General features: G+C 55.3%; 1 protein-coding gene across 3 annotated transcripts in view; it reads left to right on the top strand.

Annotated features, from left to right (window-relative positions):
• CSNK1G2 (casein kinase 1 gamma 2) overlaps window positions 1–15,727 on the top strand; it is a 46,439-nt gene that overhangs the window by 22,538 nt on the left and 8,174 nt on the right. For 2 of the 3 annotated variants that reach the window (XM_041127742.1, XM_030032654.2), the window contains exons 2-3: window positions 6,882–7,381; window positions 15,400–15,440. In XM_041127742.1, the coding sequence (XP_040983676.1) occupies window positions 7,195–7,381; window positions 15,400–15,440 (228 nt within the window). In that variant the 5' untranslated portion in view covers window positions 6,882–7,194. Of the gene's footprint in view, window positions 1–5,808; window positions 5,897–6,881; window positions 7,382–15,399; window positions 15,441–15,727 lie in introns of those variants that run through there. The other variant, XM_030032655.2, reaches the window with a different exon arrangement.

Genomic DNA, 15,727 nt, shown 5'->3' with positions numbered 1-15,727 from the left:
GCAGGGAGCTTGGCAGCATGCTCTGGAGTGTGGTGCCATCTCTCCGAGGTAGAAGCAGGAGCAGGCTTATTGCAGTGTCTGATGCGGCCGTCTCAAACTGGGCTTTCTCCAGTGGCACTGACGTGTGTATGCACAGAGAGAAAAGGGAAGGAAAGCAGCCTGGGGAGCAGGTTCCTGGTACTTCTGCGGGGCTGGGAGTGAGTCACCCCCCAGCTTTACAGCTCTGTGTCGGTTATGGAAGAGAGGAGTTCTGAGCCTGTGAAGTTAAGTTGGTGCAGAAGGTGTGTGAATGCTCCCACCTCAGTGTAAAGGTGGCCTAGTTCCAGTTTGCTTGTATTTTGTTCTTAAACATCAATTAAATAACAGTGGGTCAAGCTGGGTCTTTACACGTGTATGCATGTGCTTGCTCTCGCTCCAGTACAGGTTGTCTGGTTGTACTAGTCACGTTGGCTGTCTTGCAAGAGATGCTAGCATTGGGCTTGGACAAATATTGTTTGAACACGAAATTTCCAGATGAGAAGTAGTTGCATTATTTTTACATCTTGGAAAATAATGTGATAGCTGTATGGACAGGCTTTCCCTCGAAGCTTTCAGGTTTTGAAAGAGCAGAAGTGAGGAGCTTCAGCCCAGAGGGACAACCCCAGCCAGCTCGGCGGAGCACAGGACACTGCAGACCCAGTGAGACAGGTTTCTGCACTGGAACATTCCTTTCCTCTCAGTCCAGAGCAAATTTAGTTGGAGAAAGTAACTTTATGGCCAGCTTCTGTCCTTTGGAGCAGCTGGAATAGCCTTTGTCCGCATGTTATTCCTCCAGCTTGCATTGGTAAAGTTGTTCCTCCCAGCCACAGGCGGGCATGGGAACAGCGGCCCTGTGCAGGATGCAGGTGTGGGCCCAAACCTTCATCTCATGAGGACCTTTCATACCGCTACAGTTCACAGCATCAGGCTGGAATAAGTTTGTTTTTTTTTTTTTTTTTCCCCCTCCTTCAACATCTGTTTCTCATTCTGTAGCTGCTCACACCCCAGGTGAGTTGTTCCCCTCCTGAGTCTGCTCGACCTGGAAGGCCCTAATCAGAGCCATGCATGAGTAGGAAGAGTTGTCCTGCTTGTCTTGGGTCTCTGGAGGCCTCATGTAGGGTGTGGGGTGGATGGAGAGGGCCCCAGCAGCACTGTGATGGTGCCTGGAGGCTGGTCTCCATAGCACTCGTGCATCTGCACAGTGCTTAAAATCTGGAGGCTTCAGGCAGCCCCGTTGCCTTTCTGCTCACTGAGCTCTTGGAGGGTGCCTGTGAAGGGATGCCCTGGTTCTCCTGCCCTCCCACAGGAGGAGGGAGCTGCCCCATGTCCCTCCAGCACCACCTGTCCCACCTCCGGCTTGACTGTACCCATTACAGGGGTCTCCTGTGGGAAGCCTGGTGAGACTTTCCATGACCCCTCATTTTAGGAAGCCTCTGTGTTGTGGCACAGCTTTTCCCCGTTTCATCATGAGCGGGGTTGGCTGCCAACACTGAAGACTGGAATGCATTTTTAAACTACAAACCTTTGTAGACGTCATCTGGGACCGTCTGCAGCTTGCTTTAAGGATGTTGGATCTTGCTTTGTTTTAAGACTTTTGATCTTGTAAGCAAAGACGACCTGCCTTCTAAACTTTTAAAATTTATTGGGTTTTGGTTTCAGCTGTGTAAGGCCACCGGTTGCTTTTTGGTCTGGATTTTGTATTGGGAGCCAGCTGATGGGTCATCCTTTGGGACATCAGGGTATTTGTGATTATTTTTAGCTTTTAATTGGCAGTGATCTGTACTCAGAGCTGTGTAGTGTCAAGGGCTTTTCTTTTTTGTGCTCTCAAGAAGCTTTCCTTTCTCTTTCATCTGGATGCAGCTGTGTTTCTCTTTCGTTCGCAAAGCACAGAGTACATGAGGAAACTGGCTTCAAGTACCCATCCCAAAGGCTTGCAGAGATCAGGGCTCAGTACAGTCAAGCCTCCGTGGCTGAGGGTAGCATCACACCCGCCTGGGGGAGCCGGCTGGTCCAGGACACCTGGACTCTGTTCCAAGAAGCGCCATGGACCTGCTCCCTGACCTTCACCAATCGCTTCCCTGCTCTGGGCTGCTATTTTTTCCTCCTCTTCCCCTATTTGTCTTGCCCCGTTTAATTGTAACCTCTTTCGGGCAGGAACACTGTGTGTGTATAAAGGGACTAGAACAATGTGCCCCAGATGGTATTGTACAAGTCCTTTCTCAGCAGCCACAAGGTTTCACTATACAGGAAAGAAATTTTTAAAACACAACTTTTCAGCATTTGATACTTGCAGATGTGGCCGGGAACTTCCCAAGCCTTGGTATTTCAGTCCAAGTCACAGGTCTCGGAGACAAGGGCTAGGACTAGAATTGCAGCTTTTTTTCTTCTTTTTTTTTTTTAAAAAAAAAAAACAAAAACAACCAACCACCACCACCCCCAATCCCTTTTTTTCACCCTTATGACTGCAGGGAAAAGCTTGTAAATGTGACTGGAGTAGACCTGGCATGCTCAAAACCAGATGGCAAGTAAAAAGAACCCAGTATTTCAACAAAAACAACATGAACCCCTTCTTTGGGTTTCAGATGATTGCTTGAGTGTGTTTTTGCCCCCTTTATGGTACTTTCAGTGTTTTTGTTGTTCTGTTTTGGGGAGGAGCTGAAGTCACTTGCACTTGTCTGCAGTTTATTTCACTTTCAGGTTCCCTGGCTTGGAGCACTTGCACTGCAAACACTGCAGGGCAGTGCTTATTTGTTTTAAGACCACAGCTTGCTTTGGAATTTCTTCTACCACACTTCAGACCAATTTATTTTTTTTCTTATTCATCCCCCTACCTCCCCTTCCCCCCAAAGAGAGAAAGAAGTTTTCTTAGTCTCATCTTGCATCAGATTTGATACCAGGCCAACTAATCCAGCCTAGAAGGTGCTTTTCTGAGGCTGCTTGCCTCGATGTGACCTTCTGGGTGAGGATTCCTGTTCAAAATGCAACAATGTGCCATCGGTTTTCATCAGGGGCATCTTCCTCATGATGCTGCGACCCTGGGATGGCAGGATGGGGCAGGTCTGGGTCCCCGTTGCCCATCCAGAGGCTGCTGTGTTTTAACAAACACAGGTTTTGCAGGGCTGTTTGCTCCAGAGCAGTGGGAGTCCTGGGATTTTACCAAAGGTTTCTGTTTCTAATTAGGTTGTTCTCAATTTTAAAGGCCAGAGATCTCTTTATGGCACAGAGTGGAAAACCTGACCAGTCACTGACACCACACAGAGAGGTGGGTCCTGCTTTTGTACTAAGGTACAGAGAGCTGTTGCCTCTCCTTGATGCTGTATGGATGCGAAAATAGATTCCTCCCAGCCCTCAGCTCCCAGTGGCTCATCCACAGGGGAGGCTGGTGGGCAGAGTTTGGAGGAGCGTCATTTGCCCTGGCCTGACTCACACGGACGCGGTTCAGTGACTTCCTGCTGCTCTGACCGCCCAGCTTTGGAAAAGGGGGAATTTCAGTGCTGCAGCCGCCTGGCGCACAGCCCTGGCGCAGGGGTCGGTGCCATGGCCTTGCCAGTTGTTGCCCTGGCCCAGCTGCCTGAAGTCGAGGTTTGGAGCCAGGCTCTTTTGGGAGGGCTGCTCCTGAGGCCGGGGCTTGCTGTGCAGGCAGGGCTGGAGAGTCATGCTACACTGCTGCCTGCGTTTTTCTGGGCTGGGGGAAGACAGCACAGTCTCCTGGTGCTCGCAGGAAACAGTATTTATTTTTTCCCTTCTGTTAGGGCTCTGTCTCACTCCATTGTCTGAAATTGCCTTGCAGAGACTGGCCCATAACTCTTTAAAAAAAAAAAAAAAAAAAAATCCCAAGTGTGGGGGCTGGAGCTCCCTCAGCTCTGGCTGTCGGCCGCCTGACTCTGCAAACAGTCTGGGCCTGAAATCCCTCGGGACTGAACATAAAGGTCTGATTCAAAACGAAAACGGGGTATGAAGCAGTGGGGCTTGTGCATTGCCGGCTGCCTCCCCTTCCCTGGTGTGTGGCTGGAGCCACGTCTAGGCAAGGTGACTCCCGAAATGCCTGGGGAGAGCCATGCTGTGCCGCCTGCTCTGGGAGGTCACGGGGGAAATGGCTCCCTGGTGTCCTTGCCAGAGGCCGGTAGAGGTGGGAGAAGCGTGAGACGCACGGGAGGGCACCGCCATGCGCCGAACCCGGAACGGAAATTATTGGGGGAGCAAAGAATGAGCAGGATATCACGTGTTGGCCGTGTGCGCTCGGGGCTGGGGGAGAACAAAGCGCAGGGAAGCCCTGCTCTGCTGCCGCTCCCACCCGGCTTCCTGCTGGCACGGGCTGGAGACCGCTGGCTGCCGGGGGAAGGGAGCGTCAGGGCAGGAGCTGGCCCGCAGCTGCCCGCGTGGCCTTCGGAGAAGCTGGAAGGCTCTGCGTGCCTCAGTTTCCCTCGGCTGAGATGTGCTGTGTGCAGCAGGATGGTCCCCAGGTGTTGGCCTGCCAGTGGTGGCCTTGGAGGGCCAGGCTGCTCTGTGCTGGGGCTGCTGTGCTCTAGGGATGCTCTGGAGGTGTTGGCCTGGAGGATGGCACCTGTGGGGGAAGGAGGGGGCTCCCATCCCACGTGAAAGCCTCGTTCTCCAGTACCTGAACAGGCAGGTGTCCCACACGCAGATGGGTGTCATGCACCCACAACAGCCCTGAGGAGCTGGGCCAGCATCCTGCACCTTCGGTGCCTGCAGCTCCGGTCCCTCTTGGAGAGCAGCGGCATTTTGCCAGCATGCTGTGGACAGAGTGTGGTGGCCCCTGGTGAGGATTTGGTGTCAGGAGAGGACTGGGAGCGGGGCAGCCCCAGGGAGCAGCTCCCCTGCCCATGGACTTTTACACAGCCAGTCCTTCCCCCATGCTGAGCTCTGGCTTGGGTGTCTTTTTTTCCCTTGGTTGCTCTTAGACCCTCCCCCACTTCCACCCATGCACCCTTCAGCACAAGAAGCCTTTTTTTTTGTTATTAATAGCTATTGAGAGCCAATAAAAGTTTTACAGGTTTGGCCAAGCGTCAGGACTTGCAGTGTGCTCATTTCCTGGAGTCTGAGCGCTGGAGGGGCGTGGGTTTGCTTGTTTAACCCACAGGTAATGAGGCCGTGGCAGCAAGGGCTCTTGGTGGGCATCACAGGAGCCCAGAGGGGAGCAGAGGAAGGTGGTGAGAGGGGGAGGTGGGCAGAGAGGGGTGGGGGCTGCCTCCCACCTTGGCTCGCTCAAAATGCAGCACGGGCTGAGCTGGGAGCAAAACCAGAGATGATGAATGCTGGGGGTAAAGTGGGGCTTGCATGTGTTGGTCTGTCTGTCTCTCACATGGCCTCCCAGCGTGCACCCGGCTCTGTGCTTTCCAGCCTGTGTTTAGCTTCCTGGCTGTCCTGCTCCTGGCACGCTCTGGCTGCCTCCCGCACAGGCATCCCTGCAAGGAGGGACTGAGCCTGACCTCCCCCCAGGCAACTCCGGCGGGAGTCCTGGATGGAGGGAGAGCATGGCTGTCTCTTGGGAACCTGGTTCCCTGAGCACAGAGCTGGTCGATGGTACTTGTCATCCCAGCCCTCTGGAAGTGAGCAAGAGTCTGATTTGGCCTCAGTGTTGGGCTGTAGTCGTCTGAACACACTCAGCTGCATGGGGGTGCTTGTGCAGAGCCAATGTCACAGAATAGTTTGGGTTAGAAGGGACCTTTAAAGGTCATCTAGTCCAACCCTCTTGCAATGAGCAGGGGTGTGCGCATTGGAAGGAGCTCCCTGGTTCGAGGGTCTGAGCTGAGTCTTGCCTGTTTGCAGGGGCCGAGGGGAACCCCAAGTTACCCCACCACCAGCACAGGGCTTCCCGCCAGCCTCACTGGGAAGTGCTGGGAGCTGCACACATGAGGTAGGCAAGGTGCTGCACAGCCATCGGTTACTTTCAGCGAGTGTCACAGTGGCTTTTGCCCAGCCTTTTGCCCAGCCTGCAGCCAGCAGCCCTGTTGGCCACTGTGCCTTGCTCCGAGCTTTGCACGTAAAATCAAGGTTGGTTAGTGAGAGCGGAGGAAGAGGCAGCAATTGGGAGCTAGCTATGGAGGCAAGCAGGGGTGTTAGCAAGTCCTGGGTTCCTGTTTGCCAGTGTCTGTTTTACCCAGCCTGGTGGCAGGCCTGGGCAAGCTGTCATGGGAGCTCTTAGTATGGTCATTCCCCACACATGCATAGCTGCTTAGAAACCGTGTTCTCTCCCACATGTCCTGGCGCAGGATCGCTGGCACAAAGGTCCCGGCCCAGCCGCAACGGAGGCTGGTGCTGGGGGGAAGCGCTCTGACTCAGCTGGCCACGACCTCTGGACCCACAGGGACCCTCCCGGCAAGCAGCCATCGGGGAAGAACATCCTCTTTTCAGTTCTTAGGAAATTGCACGCCTGGCGTAGTTTGCCCCCTAACGCAGTGGTTTACGTCTGTCCTCTGCTCTTGGGGACTCTCAGGTCTGACCAGTGGCAGCCTGGTCCCAAGTGCCTCGGCTGGTGCCTCCAAAGGTCTCCCTGCTGCCAGCAGCCCTTGCCTGTGGGGACATTGTTCTTCCCACGTGACTCTGCTGGCTCTGACCTGGAGATGCTCATCAAGCGTTTCACCTCCTGCCCTGGCCAAACTTTTATTTATTTATTTATGCTAGCATCTTAGACGTGGGGCACCCTGCAATGGTCCTGATACCCCAGCTTCTCCCACCTCTCAGTTGCAGCACTGTTCATCGTTGTGGGAGTTACTTCTAACGCAGGGAAGGTGTTGGAGGGGCTCTGCGGAGCTGGGGGCAGGAGCCTGGAGCCCACAACCCCCTGTTGTCCTCTGCCTCCTCGTTTCCTCGTGCTAATTTTCTCCCTTTCCTTTCTGCAGCTGGGAGACTGAGGAGCCACGCTGGGAGGACCCTCTCCGCAGGATGTTCTCTCCACCAAAGAACTCCCTGTAACAGGCGATGATGACAATCCCGGCGGGACCTTGGAAAGCACTAAGATTTCAGTAGCCCAGCACCCGTGGGTGGCCGCTTATCCCTCCTTCTCCACACCCTGCCCTCCTGTCACTCACCGTGATGGTGTATTAACCAAGAAAAGCCCTGCTTCTTTTCTTCTCCTCACCCCTCAACTTTCGGCAGCTCTGGGATTTGTATGGCAGCAGCGTAACCGTGGAGAGGCCGGGGTATCACAAACTTATGGATTTTGATAAGAGAGGAGGGAAAGGGGAGCTGGAGGAAGGTAAAAGGATGTCCAAGACAGGTGGAGGAAGGAGCAGTCATGGAAGCCGGAGTGCTGGAACCAACTCGGGAGTCTTAATGGTGGGTCCCAACTTCCGGGTCGGCAAGAAGATTGGATGCGGCAATTTTGGGGAGCTCCGTCTAGGTGAGAAGGTTCTTCTTCTGTCCTCACTATAACTACTTGTGCAGGGATTGCCCTGGCATCCAGCTCCTGCAGCAGGAGGAGCTGGCACATGCCTGTGACCATCAGCACAAAGGGTGTTGACTGGCCATACAGTGCTGAAGCATTGCAGGTTGTAGGTAGCCCTTGTTTCCTTTGCAGAGTTTCCTTTCCTCAGCCCCTTCACACTGTGCTTGATCTTTCAAAGCCCATCATAGCCTGAAGGACTGATTGCAGAGTTGTTTCCCATCTCCTCCCCATACCTGTTGCTCTTCAGGTTTGTCAGGGAAAGCATTACAGTTCAGTCCCGTCTGTTGGAAGTAGTGATGGCCCACACAGGCCTGGGTGTCCCCCCAGTCCAGGTACACTTGGTGAGTAATGTTTCACAAGATGCCACTGTGTGGTCACCAGATCTCGTGCCCACTTGTGCACAGGGTGCCGCCCTCCCGCTGCGCCATGTGCTTAGGAGAGTAGATGGAGAGTGGGGGCCTGTGGGGTGTTTGCTTTGCTGGGTCAAACATCTGGGGAAGAGAATCAGTATTTTATCCTGGGTAAATTCTCCAGTTGTTGAAGCTGGTTGTTTCAGAGTCTCTCCTAAAATTTTATGCAAGGGAGAGAGAAAGGGCTGAATAAAACCCAAGCACCTTCCATAGTCACTTTCCATTTTGAACCAAGTTTATCAGGAAACAGTTCAAGCGAACTCTTGTGTAGAGGATGGGTAGGTTGCTCCCCTCCCAAGGACTCGGCATGCCCCAGGAGGCTTTCAGCAAGCTGTTCACTCTTCGGTTGGCATCAGGCAGCTGGGAGAGGCCTGGCAGTGCCAGGCACCGCTGTGCCAGCAGCGCAGTCTGGATGTCTCCAGGAATGCACGTTGGACGTGTTGATGGAGTCTCTGCCAGGCGGAGCGTTGGCCTTGGCTGCGAGTGCTATGGGAATGGGCTTGTGCCCTAGGAAGAGGGAAGAGAGCCGGTCCCTGGAGCAGGCTGGGAGCCTGACAGCTGTAGGCCTTGTTGCTCCATGATATTTTAAGCAGCGCCTTTTCAAACCAAGCTCTGAGCTAAACCTGCAGTAAATGTGGTCGTCTCGGCTGGCTGTTTGCGTGCAAAAGGAGCAGGAGGTGGGAGGCTGTTGGGAGGCGCGGCCGGCAGCCCCAGCTCAGGCACCCATGCAGAGGGTGGGGTGAGTTTACCCACCTCGCTGTGCCGCCTCTGTCTGTGGGGAGTTAATGTTAGCTCTTCCCAGCACGACAGACTGGCTGGTGCCAGGCTAAACTGTCCTGTTCCTGAACTCCCCGATGGGATCGCCGCTTAATTGCAGAGCTTGGGAAAATGTTCTGTTTAAAATCCAACCAAGTGGTTCTCGCATTCAGCAGCAGAGGGTCTGTCTCTCCCGGTGTCATGAAGTGCTCTGACCCTTCCTCCAGACCGAGGTATTGTGGAAGGAGAGGTATTTAGGGATTTTGCCGCACCAGCTGCTCCTTTCACTACCCAGGTGGATCTGGACATCCCCTGGGGATGCTGTACCTCCTGCTGCCAGTGCCTCCCTGCAGGGCTGGCCAGGAGGGGGTGGACAGAGGCCTCTGAGCCGTGCAGGGTCTACCTGTGTCCTTCCACCTCCTTTTCCCTGCTTGCCCATGAATGTCCCACAGTGGGTACGTGTTTCTGGGCGAGCTATCTTCCGAGATCCTGCTCTAGGCAGGAGTCTGAAACAACTGGGGCTCTGCCTGTTGCTTTGTCTGGCGTGCTCAGCACTGGGGGTCGGTGTGACCCCCTGCCTTGGCCTCCCCCTCGCTTTTTGAGGACTGCACCGAGGTGGACACAAGTCTCGCACGGATCTGAGGAGTGTCTGTGAAACTGGCAGTCTGGGTTGCTCAGAGCAGAGCTGCTGCAGGGACGTGGAAGCAGTTGGGCTCAGTTTGCTCATGGCTGAAGGGACAAGCAGTGAGCTCTTGCTCTGGGGCTCTGCAGTGGTCAATTATCGCTGTGAGAGTTTGTCCTTGCCACGAGCAAAAGAAGCTTCTAGTCCCTTCACGTGGTTTTCCCCTGCCCTGTCACACCCTATAGTGCCTGGCCATAACACAGTAAAGGCCTGAGCCCAAGATCTCATCACAGCAGTGGAAGCCACAGCTATGTGGCTTTTCTCCTAAAATCGCATCTCTGTTCCTTAGGTGTGCCTCTGAGCTGCGTCAGGGCTCAGGAATGCTTTCAGGACTTCACAGAAAGTAGGGATTCCTCCAACTGCGGATGAATGGCAAGGGACCAGAGGGATCCTGCTGTGAAGTGGTGGCATGAGCAGGAATGCTCCCCAGCTGTTGCTGGACACTCAGTTTTCCCCTGTGAATGGAGTATTCGCACTCAAGGCAGGCTGGTTGCAGAGGCAAAAGTGTAGCTCAGTGTTTAAAAGCTCCCAAATCTTCTTTGGACTTTTTTCTTTCATAAAAAAAACCCAGGAGATCTTGCAAAAACATGCTGGGAGGCGACTCCTCCAGCTCCCAGCGGTGGGGGATGGAGGAAGATGAAGTTGTCTTCCTGAAACAGGTAACACCTTGCCCAATTTCGTCACTGTGCCGAGAGGCAGGTGCCGATCTGTCGTTCTGGGTGCCTCAGCTCAGCTGCCCCAGATCGAGACAAGTGTCCTCCGAGGTGTGGAGGTGTCCAAAATCAAAAGTGATTTGTTTAAAAATAAAATTTAAAAAAAATTGGCAAAAGGCATTTTTGGGAAGCCAGAAGGGGAATGACTTGGGCAGGAGTTCTTGGCTGCCAGAGCCATGCTTGGATCCTGCCACTCTGGCTTCATGCTGGCCTTGGCGTCCTGGGTGATACACAAACGTAGTGCCAGTCCCTGACCCAGTCAGGCAGCGCTGCTGCTCAGTTCCTCACTGTACGAGCGTGATGGGAGAGCTGGGCTGGGAGCTGGAGCGGGGCGGCTGCCCCAGTCCTCTGGTGCATGGGGTTTGGGGGGGAACCATGTGGGTGTTTAGGTCGTGCAGGTGGTGGGTCCTGTTACCTCCTGGTTACCCTGTCCTGGTGCTTCACCCTGGGCTGGGCAGGGCACCGTGCCCCGGCCAGCACATCCAAAGTGCTTGTTCTTCCCCCTGCCAGCCTGCAGCTGTGGACGAGTGCCAGCTCAGCTCCTCCTGGGGCTTTCCACAGGCAGACCTGGGCAGTACCCGCTGCCTGCAGCCCCCCGAGCTCCCCCCTGCCCTGGCTGGGCAGCACCCCTGCCTATCTGCTGCATGCAGCCAGCCCGCCTCTGTGCCAGGGCTGAATGCTGCCCTCTGAAACACAAGGCAGGAGGAAACTGGTGGCAGCAGGGATGACTGGAGCGTGGCTGGTGGCTCGTGTGCCCTGGCACTGGGCTACGGCCGAGCGGCGGGAGCCTGCAGCCTGCTGCCTCTGCCAGCTCCCTGTACCCCTGGGAGCGAGGCCAGCACGTACTGCTTGCAGCGAGGGTTTGTTGGAGCAGGCCTCTCTTAGCAGCTCCTCAGTGGTGCTTTGGGGTGGGCTGGGATAGGGAGAGAGAAGGAAAATCCAGACATTGACCAGAAAGGTAAAAAATGAGCCCAAAGCACCTGGGTGGTGTGCAAGACCCTTTCCCTGAGCTCTGCCTGATGCTGGGCTGCCTCAGAGCTGCACTTTGGAGCTAGCAGCTGCTGTTTGTCCAGCCATGCTGCCTGGGCAGGGGCTTCCCTGATGGCCCCCTCCTGAGCCTGGCCTGAGGCCGATGCTCTGGGGAGGTTGTGCCGTGGAGCTGCCCTGGGGCAGCCTCAGCCCAGGAGTGGGCTATGGGGAAGGATGGGGACCCGGCAGAGGCTGCTGCTTCTGTTATTCCCGCAGTAAACTTCTGCAGATGTGCTTTTTGCACCCTTCCTGTGCTCATCCCTCTCCCCCACTCTGGTGCATTCATTTCTAATGGTAGCTTGGAAACACAATGTCTGTTTTCCTTCAAAGTTAAAAGCTGGAAATTAACTTATTTTTAACAAGTAAAACCAGCATTTTGGAAGGAATTAAATGGCGGCGGGGGGGGGGGAGGTCCTTGTGCAGTGTATGAGCCAGCAGCAGGTCACTACTACAGCTGGGCTGGGGCCATGTCCCAGCTGAATGGTCACTTACGAGTGCTGGGGACATTCCCAAGCTCTCTTGAGCTGTGGCTTTCACCCCTGGCCTGCAGCCTCCTGGGTACTTGCAGTGGGTTACTTCTTGGGGGCCACAAAAGAGATCTTCAGAGAATGCAGGCTGGGGTCAGCACGCTGCACATAACACCCTTCTGTCTTTGGCTCAGCAGAGACCTCCATACATGTGCATGTGTGGTGAAGGGCTCAGCCACCTCTAAAAGGTGGCTGGCTGGTCGGAGCTGCAGACGCACCACACGCTGGAGGCAGCTCATGGCTGTCTTTGGAGTAGGCTGTGGGAGAGAAGAGCCCACACGCTGCCTGCCAACTGTTCCTCTTGCCTCCCTTGCTAATGGCTCACGCTTGTTTTTCCTCTTGGTCTTTCACAGCCTCCTCTAGAGGAAGGTCAAACTCCAAAATAACTTCTTTTTTTTTTTTTTTTATTCCAATGGTATTAAAACCCAATGCTCCAAGGAACTGTCAGTACTTGGACTGATGCAGCTGGTGTTGCTGGGGCTGCGGTGCTTGCAGTGCTGGGCTGGTGCCCGGCCGCCTTCGCACAGAGCTGCCTTCTCCTGCACTCCTCGACTGCATTGCCTGGGGACCGGAGAAGCCAAATTGCTGGTCCCAGCGCCCAGACACAACTCCATGCTCCTGCTGCAACCAGGGCTGTAGCGGAGAGGCTCCCGGCATGGTCAGTGCGGTGCTGTGCCCCGCGCTGTGCCACGACCGAGGGGCAGCACCAGGCAGAGGGGCTGGCACAGGGGAAGCCATTTGGATGGGGACCTGGTTGGGAGCCCGGCGCAGAGCCCGGCTCCTCCTCAGGCCGCCGTGATGTGCAGGAGCAGGTGCCGGACCCCACTGCTGCCAAATCCGCCTTCGCGAGGGAGACGATTTGGGTGTTAGCACAGGGTTAAGAGAAAGCCACGTCCGGCTTTTAAACACGATAGGGACCCCAGGTCTGGCCGCCTCCTCTCGGCTATGATCAGACATGCCGAGTCTTGCAGGTGTTGGCAGCTGGATTTGGAGGTGCCGCCAGCACTGAGCAGGGCAAAGGCCTCTCTGCAAATGCAAATATTTGCTTTCTGCCGCCCATCTTGATGCTTTTCTCTTTTTTTTTTTTTTTTCTTTCAAAAGCACATTTTCTTCTATGAATCGTGCAGCGCTGCCTGCTTGAGTCCTCCCCAGGGCGGTCCATGGACTCCAACACATTTTAGGTGTTAAAGTTATCGTTAGTGAGCACTCAGCAGAGCGGGCGGCATGGGGGCGGCCATGGGAGCTGCTCCAGGAGCTGGAGCGGGGAGTTCCCCAGCATGGGCTGGGCCCTGCTGGGGGAAGGACCCCGCAGCCCTCTCTCCTTGCTCTTTCACTTTTTCTTTCCTGTTGCTTTGTTTTTCTTCATGATAGGCCAGTTCTGCTCTTTGCACGTTCTTTTATCAGGGAAGAGGGTGGTGGTGGTTAGACAGCAGCAATGGTCCATGCTTTCTCTGCTCCCCCATCTTTTCTATCAGCTTTGTCCAAGCCCTCTGAGCGTTACAGGAAGGGAGGATCCATGGGGGTATCAAATGATTTGGACTCGTTTCTTGGGCTGGGAGAGGGCTGCCAGCTCCCAGAGCATTTTTGCGGGTAGCTTTCTCTGCCAGCGAGCCACAGGGGGGCCAGCGTGGTGGGGACAGGACAGATGCCACGTAACAGGGACGGGGTGGACCTCTCCCAGCACAGCACTGCTGCGGATGCTCCTGCCTCCTTCCCTTCTCCCTCCCTACTGTGCTGGGCCGGTTTTGCAGTGCACCTCTGGCAGGGTGGCAGGTATCCTGCCGTGGGTCTTTTTTCCCTCTTTAGACCCAGCCTAACCTCAGGGAGAATCCAGCTGAGTTTTTTGGTTGCATGTTACTGCCCTGAAGGCAGCAGTGATTTTTTTGGACTGAACTGTACAGCCCTAAGGCCAGAGCCCACCTTAGCTGGGGAGCACGTGGGGACCCTGTGCCATTGTCGCAGGCAGGGCCATGCCTGCCTGGCTGGGCTGTGCCTACCCCTGCATCTCGGCTGATGCATGTAGCTGTTTTGCTCTCCCTTGCGATTGTTTGCAAAACACAGAGGTCCTGGTGTATGGAAGATAAGCTGCCTGCACGCACTTCTGGCCGGCTTGCTGCCTTCTCTCCCTGTTAAGTCGTTGGGAGGTGACTGCTTATGGGAGGGGTGAGGGAGCTGCACTAGGGTCCATCAAGATTTCAGTTCTTCCCTGCCCCAATCAAGTTCCCAATGAACTGAGGATTTCCTTGAGCTCTGGAGCCATGGATCTGGGGGATGTCCCACCTCCTCCCCAGCAAACATCAGTCCACGATGGGCCAAAAACCCTCGGTCTGGCATACGCTTGTGTTAGCCAGACATTTCTCCCTTGCAAATCACCTACTTCCTAATCGCTGTGAAGTGATTTGGTTTTGCAGAGGCAGGAGACAAAGTGGCTTGGCAGCAGTCCCCTGGGATGGGAGAGGGTCAGCAAGGCAGCAGGATTGAGCCCCTCCTTGGCTGCAGAGCCCGTCCCTGGGAGGAGCCGCTCCATTAATATCTCCCATTCATCCCTCTTCCCGTAATCCTGCCGCTGACTCTGGCGCTCAGCAGCTGGCTCTGATGTCACCCGACGAGGATTTATTGCTGCTTCAGGTGGAGAGCAGCAGTCGGAGCAGATGAAATCTTATGCCAGGAGGAGCTTGTTCCCTGAGCAAATTGCTTGGAGAAAATCCGAGGAGACAGATGCAGCACCATCAGATACGCACATGCCAGGCAGTGGGATCGCGTGTCTGCTGGCTCTGCGTGCAGTGGAAGGGAACCTGCTGCAGTTAACTCCCATCTCCCCGGTGTCATGAAGGGGCCTCAAATGTTTCTGCGAAACTCTTCAGTCTTTGCCTTTATGGACCTGGGGCAGAGATTGTACTGATGCTTCCCAGGTGTAACACCTTCCTCATGCCCTCCTGGCTCTCTGGGGTGAACAGGGTGATGTGCGGACACCATTAGTTCAGCCTTTCTGTAGTTATGGGTGCGAAAACTCCTGTGAAGGTGCTGAGCTCTCTAGGAAGTCATTTACAGGGTTTTGGGGTGGCATGGCTGCCCTTTCAGCTCTCCTGAAGAGCTCCTGGAAGCAGTTGTCTGGCCCTCCCCACAGCACATCGGTGCCATCAGCTCCTCCTCGTATAGTCTGGGCCATGCTGTGGGTCTGCTCCTGGCTTCCCCTGCACCCTTGGGTGGGTGGGAGCATCCCGAAGGATGAGGTTGAGCCATATACATGTGCACACATGCACGCACATGCACGTGTGCTATCCCCAGGAGTGTCCTAAGCTCTGGGGAAGGGATTTCCACCTACGCGCGATGTCTTCAAACCACTGCCAGCTGCAGTGCCTCAAGCTGCCCCAGTGCTCTTGAGGGTCCTTCCTCCCTGCCAACCTCTGTGTGGTCCCGCCACCCACAAAGCAGTGTCCCCCGACTCTGGACAGCCCTCCCAGAGCAGGGCAGCCCCTCTCCATGCAGGGCTGTGGCTGGGAGAAAGAGCAAGTCCCAGCCTTGTTCCTGCCTTGGCCAGTCACATCCCTGCAGGCCCAGACTGGGATGCTGCCCCCCTCCCAGCAGACTTGGCTCCGGCCCCCCAGCAGCCTGCCCATCCCAGAGGAATCCACCTACCCCATCTGGGGGTAATTAACAGGCATGTTGCAACTCCCCACAGTGGGTTCCTGCTCCCGCTCATGCCTTGAGGCCTGTTTATGTATTGTGGGAGCCACCGAACCTGTTCTGGACATTCTGCAGCCCAGGAGCCCTCAGGGACTGCGGTGGGTGTGATGTGGGGTTAACGCAAAGGTTCACTTGTTTTCAGTTGCCTTTTTTGTGTCTCTCCCTGCAGGAAAGAACCTCTACACGAATGAATACGTAGCTATCAAATTGGTGAGTCCCTCCGGTGGTCGGGGGTGGTGATGTTCAGGCCACCTGGGAAGCAGATTTTTCACCCTCCCCAGGTTGTTAGAGCGGGTCAAGCCGAGCGGGTTGCGATACGTGGTGGATGGTTGGGTGCGCAGGGGAGCCGTGCTCACTGCTAGGAATTGAGGGCAGGCAAAGCAACGCGCGTCATTGCAGGTGGGGTGATCTGGGCCTGGGGAGAGAAGAGCTAGGTCTTTGCTTCTCCAGGACCTCCCTGTGGCCTGTGCTGTGCTCAGCCGGTGGCAGCGGCAGAG

This window comes from Aquila chrysaetos, chromosome 12 (assembly GCF_900496995.4).
Source record: "Aquila chrysaetos chrysaetos chromosome 12, bAquChr1.4, whole genome shotgun sequence".
Taxonomy (NCBI): Eukaryota; Metazoa; Chordata; class Aves; order Accipitriformes; family Accipitridae; genus Aquila; species Aquila chrysaetos.
Note: the sequence above shows the minus strand (reverse complement) of the source record. Positions and strands in the feature narration are given on the sequence as shown.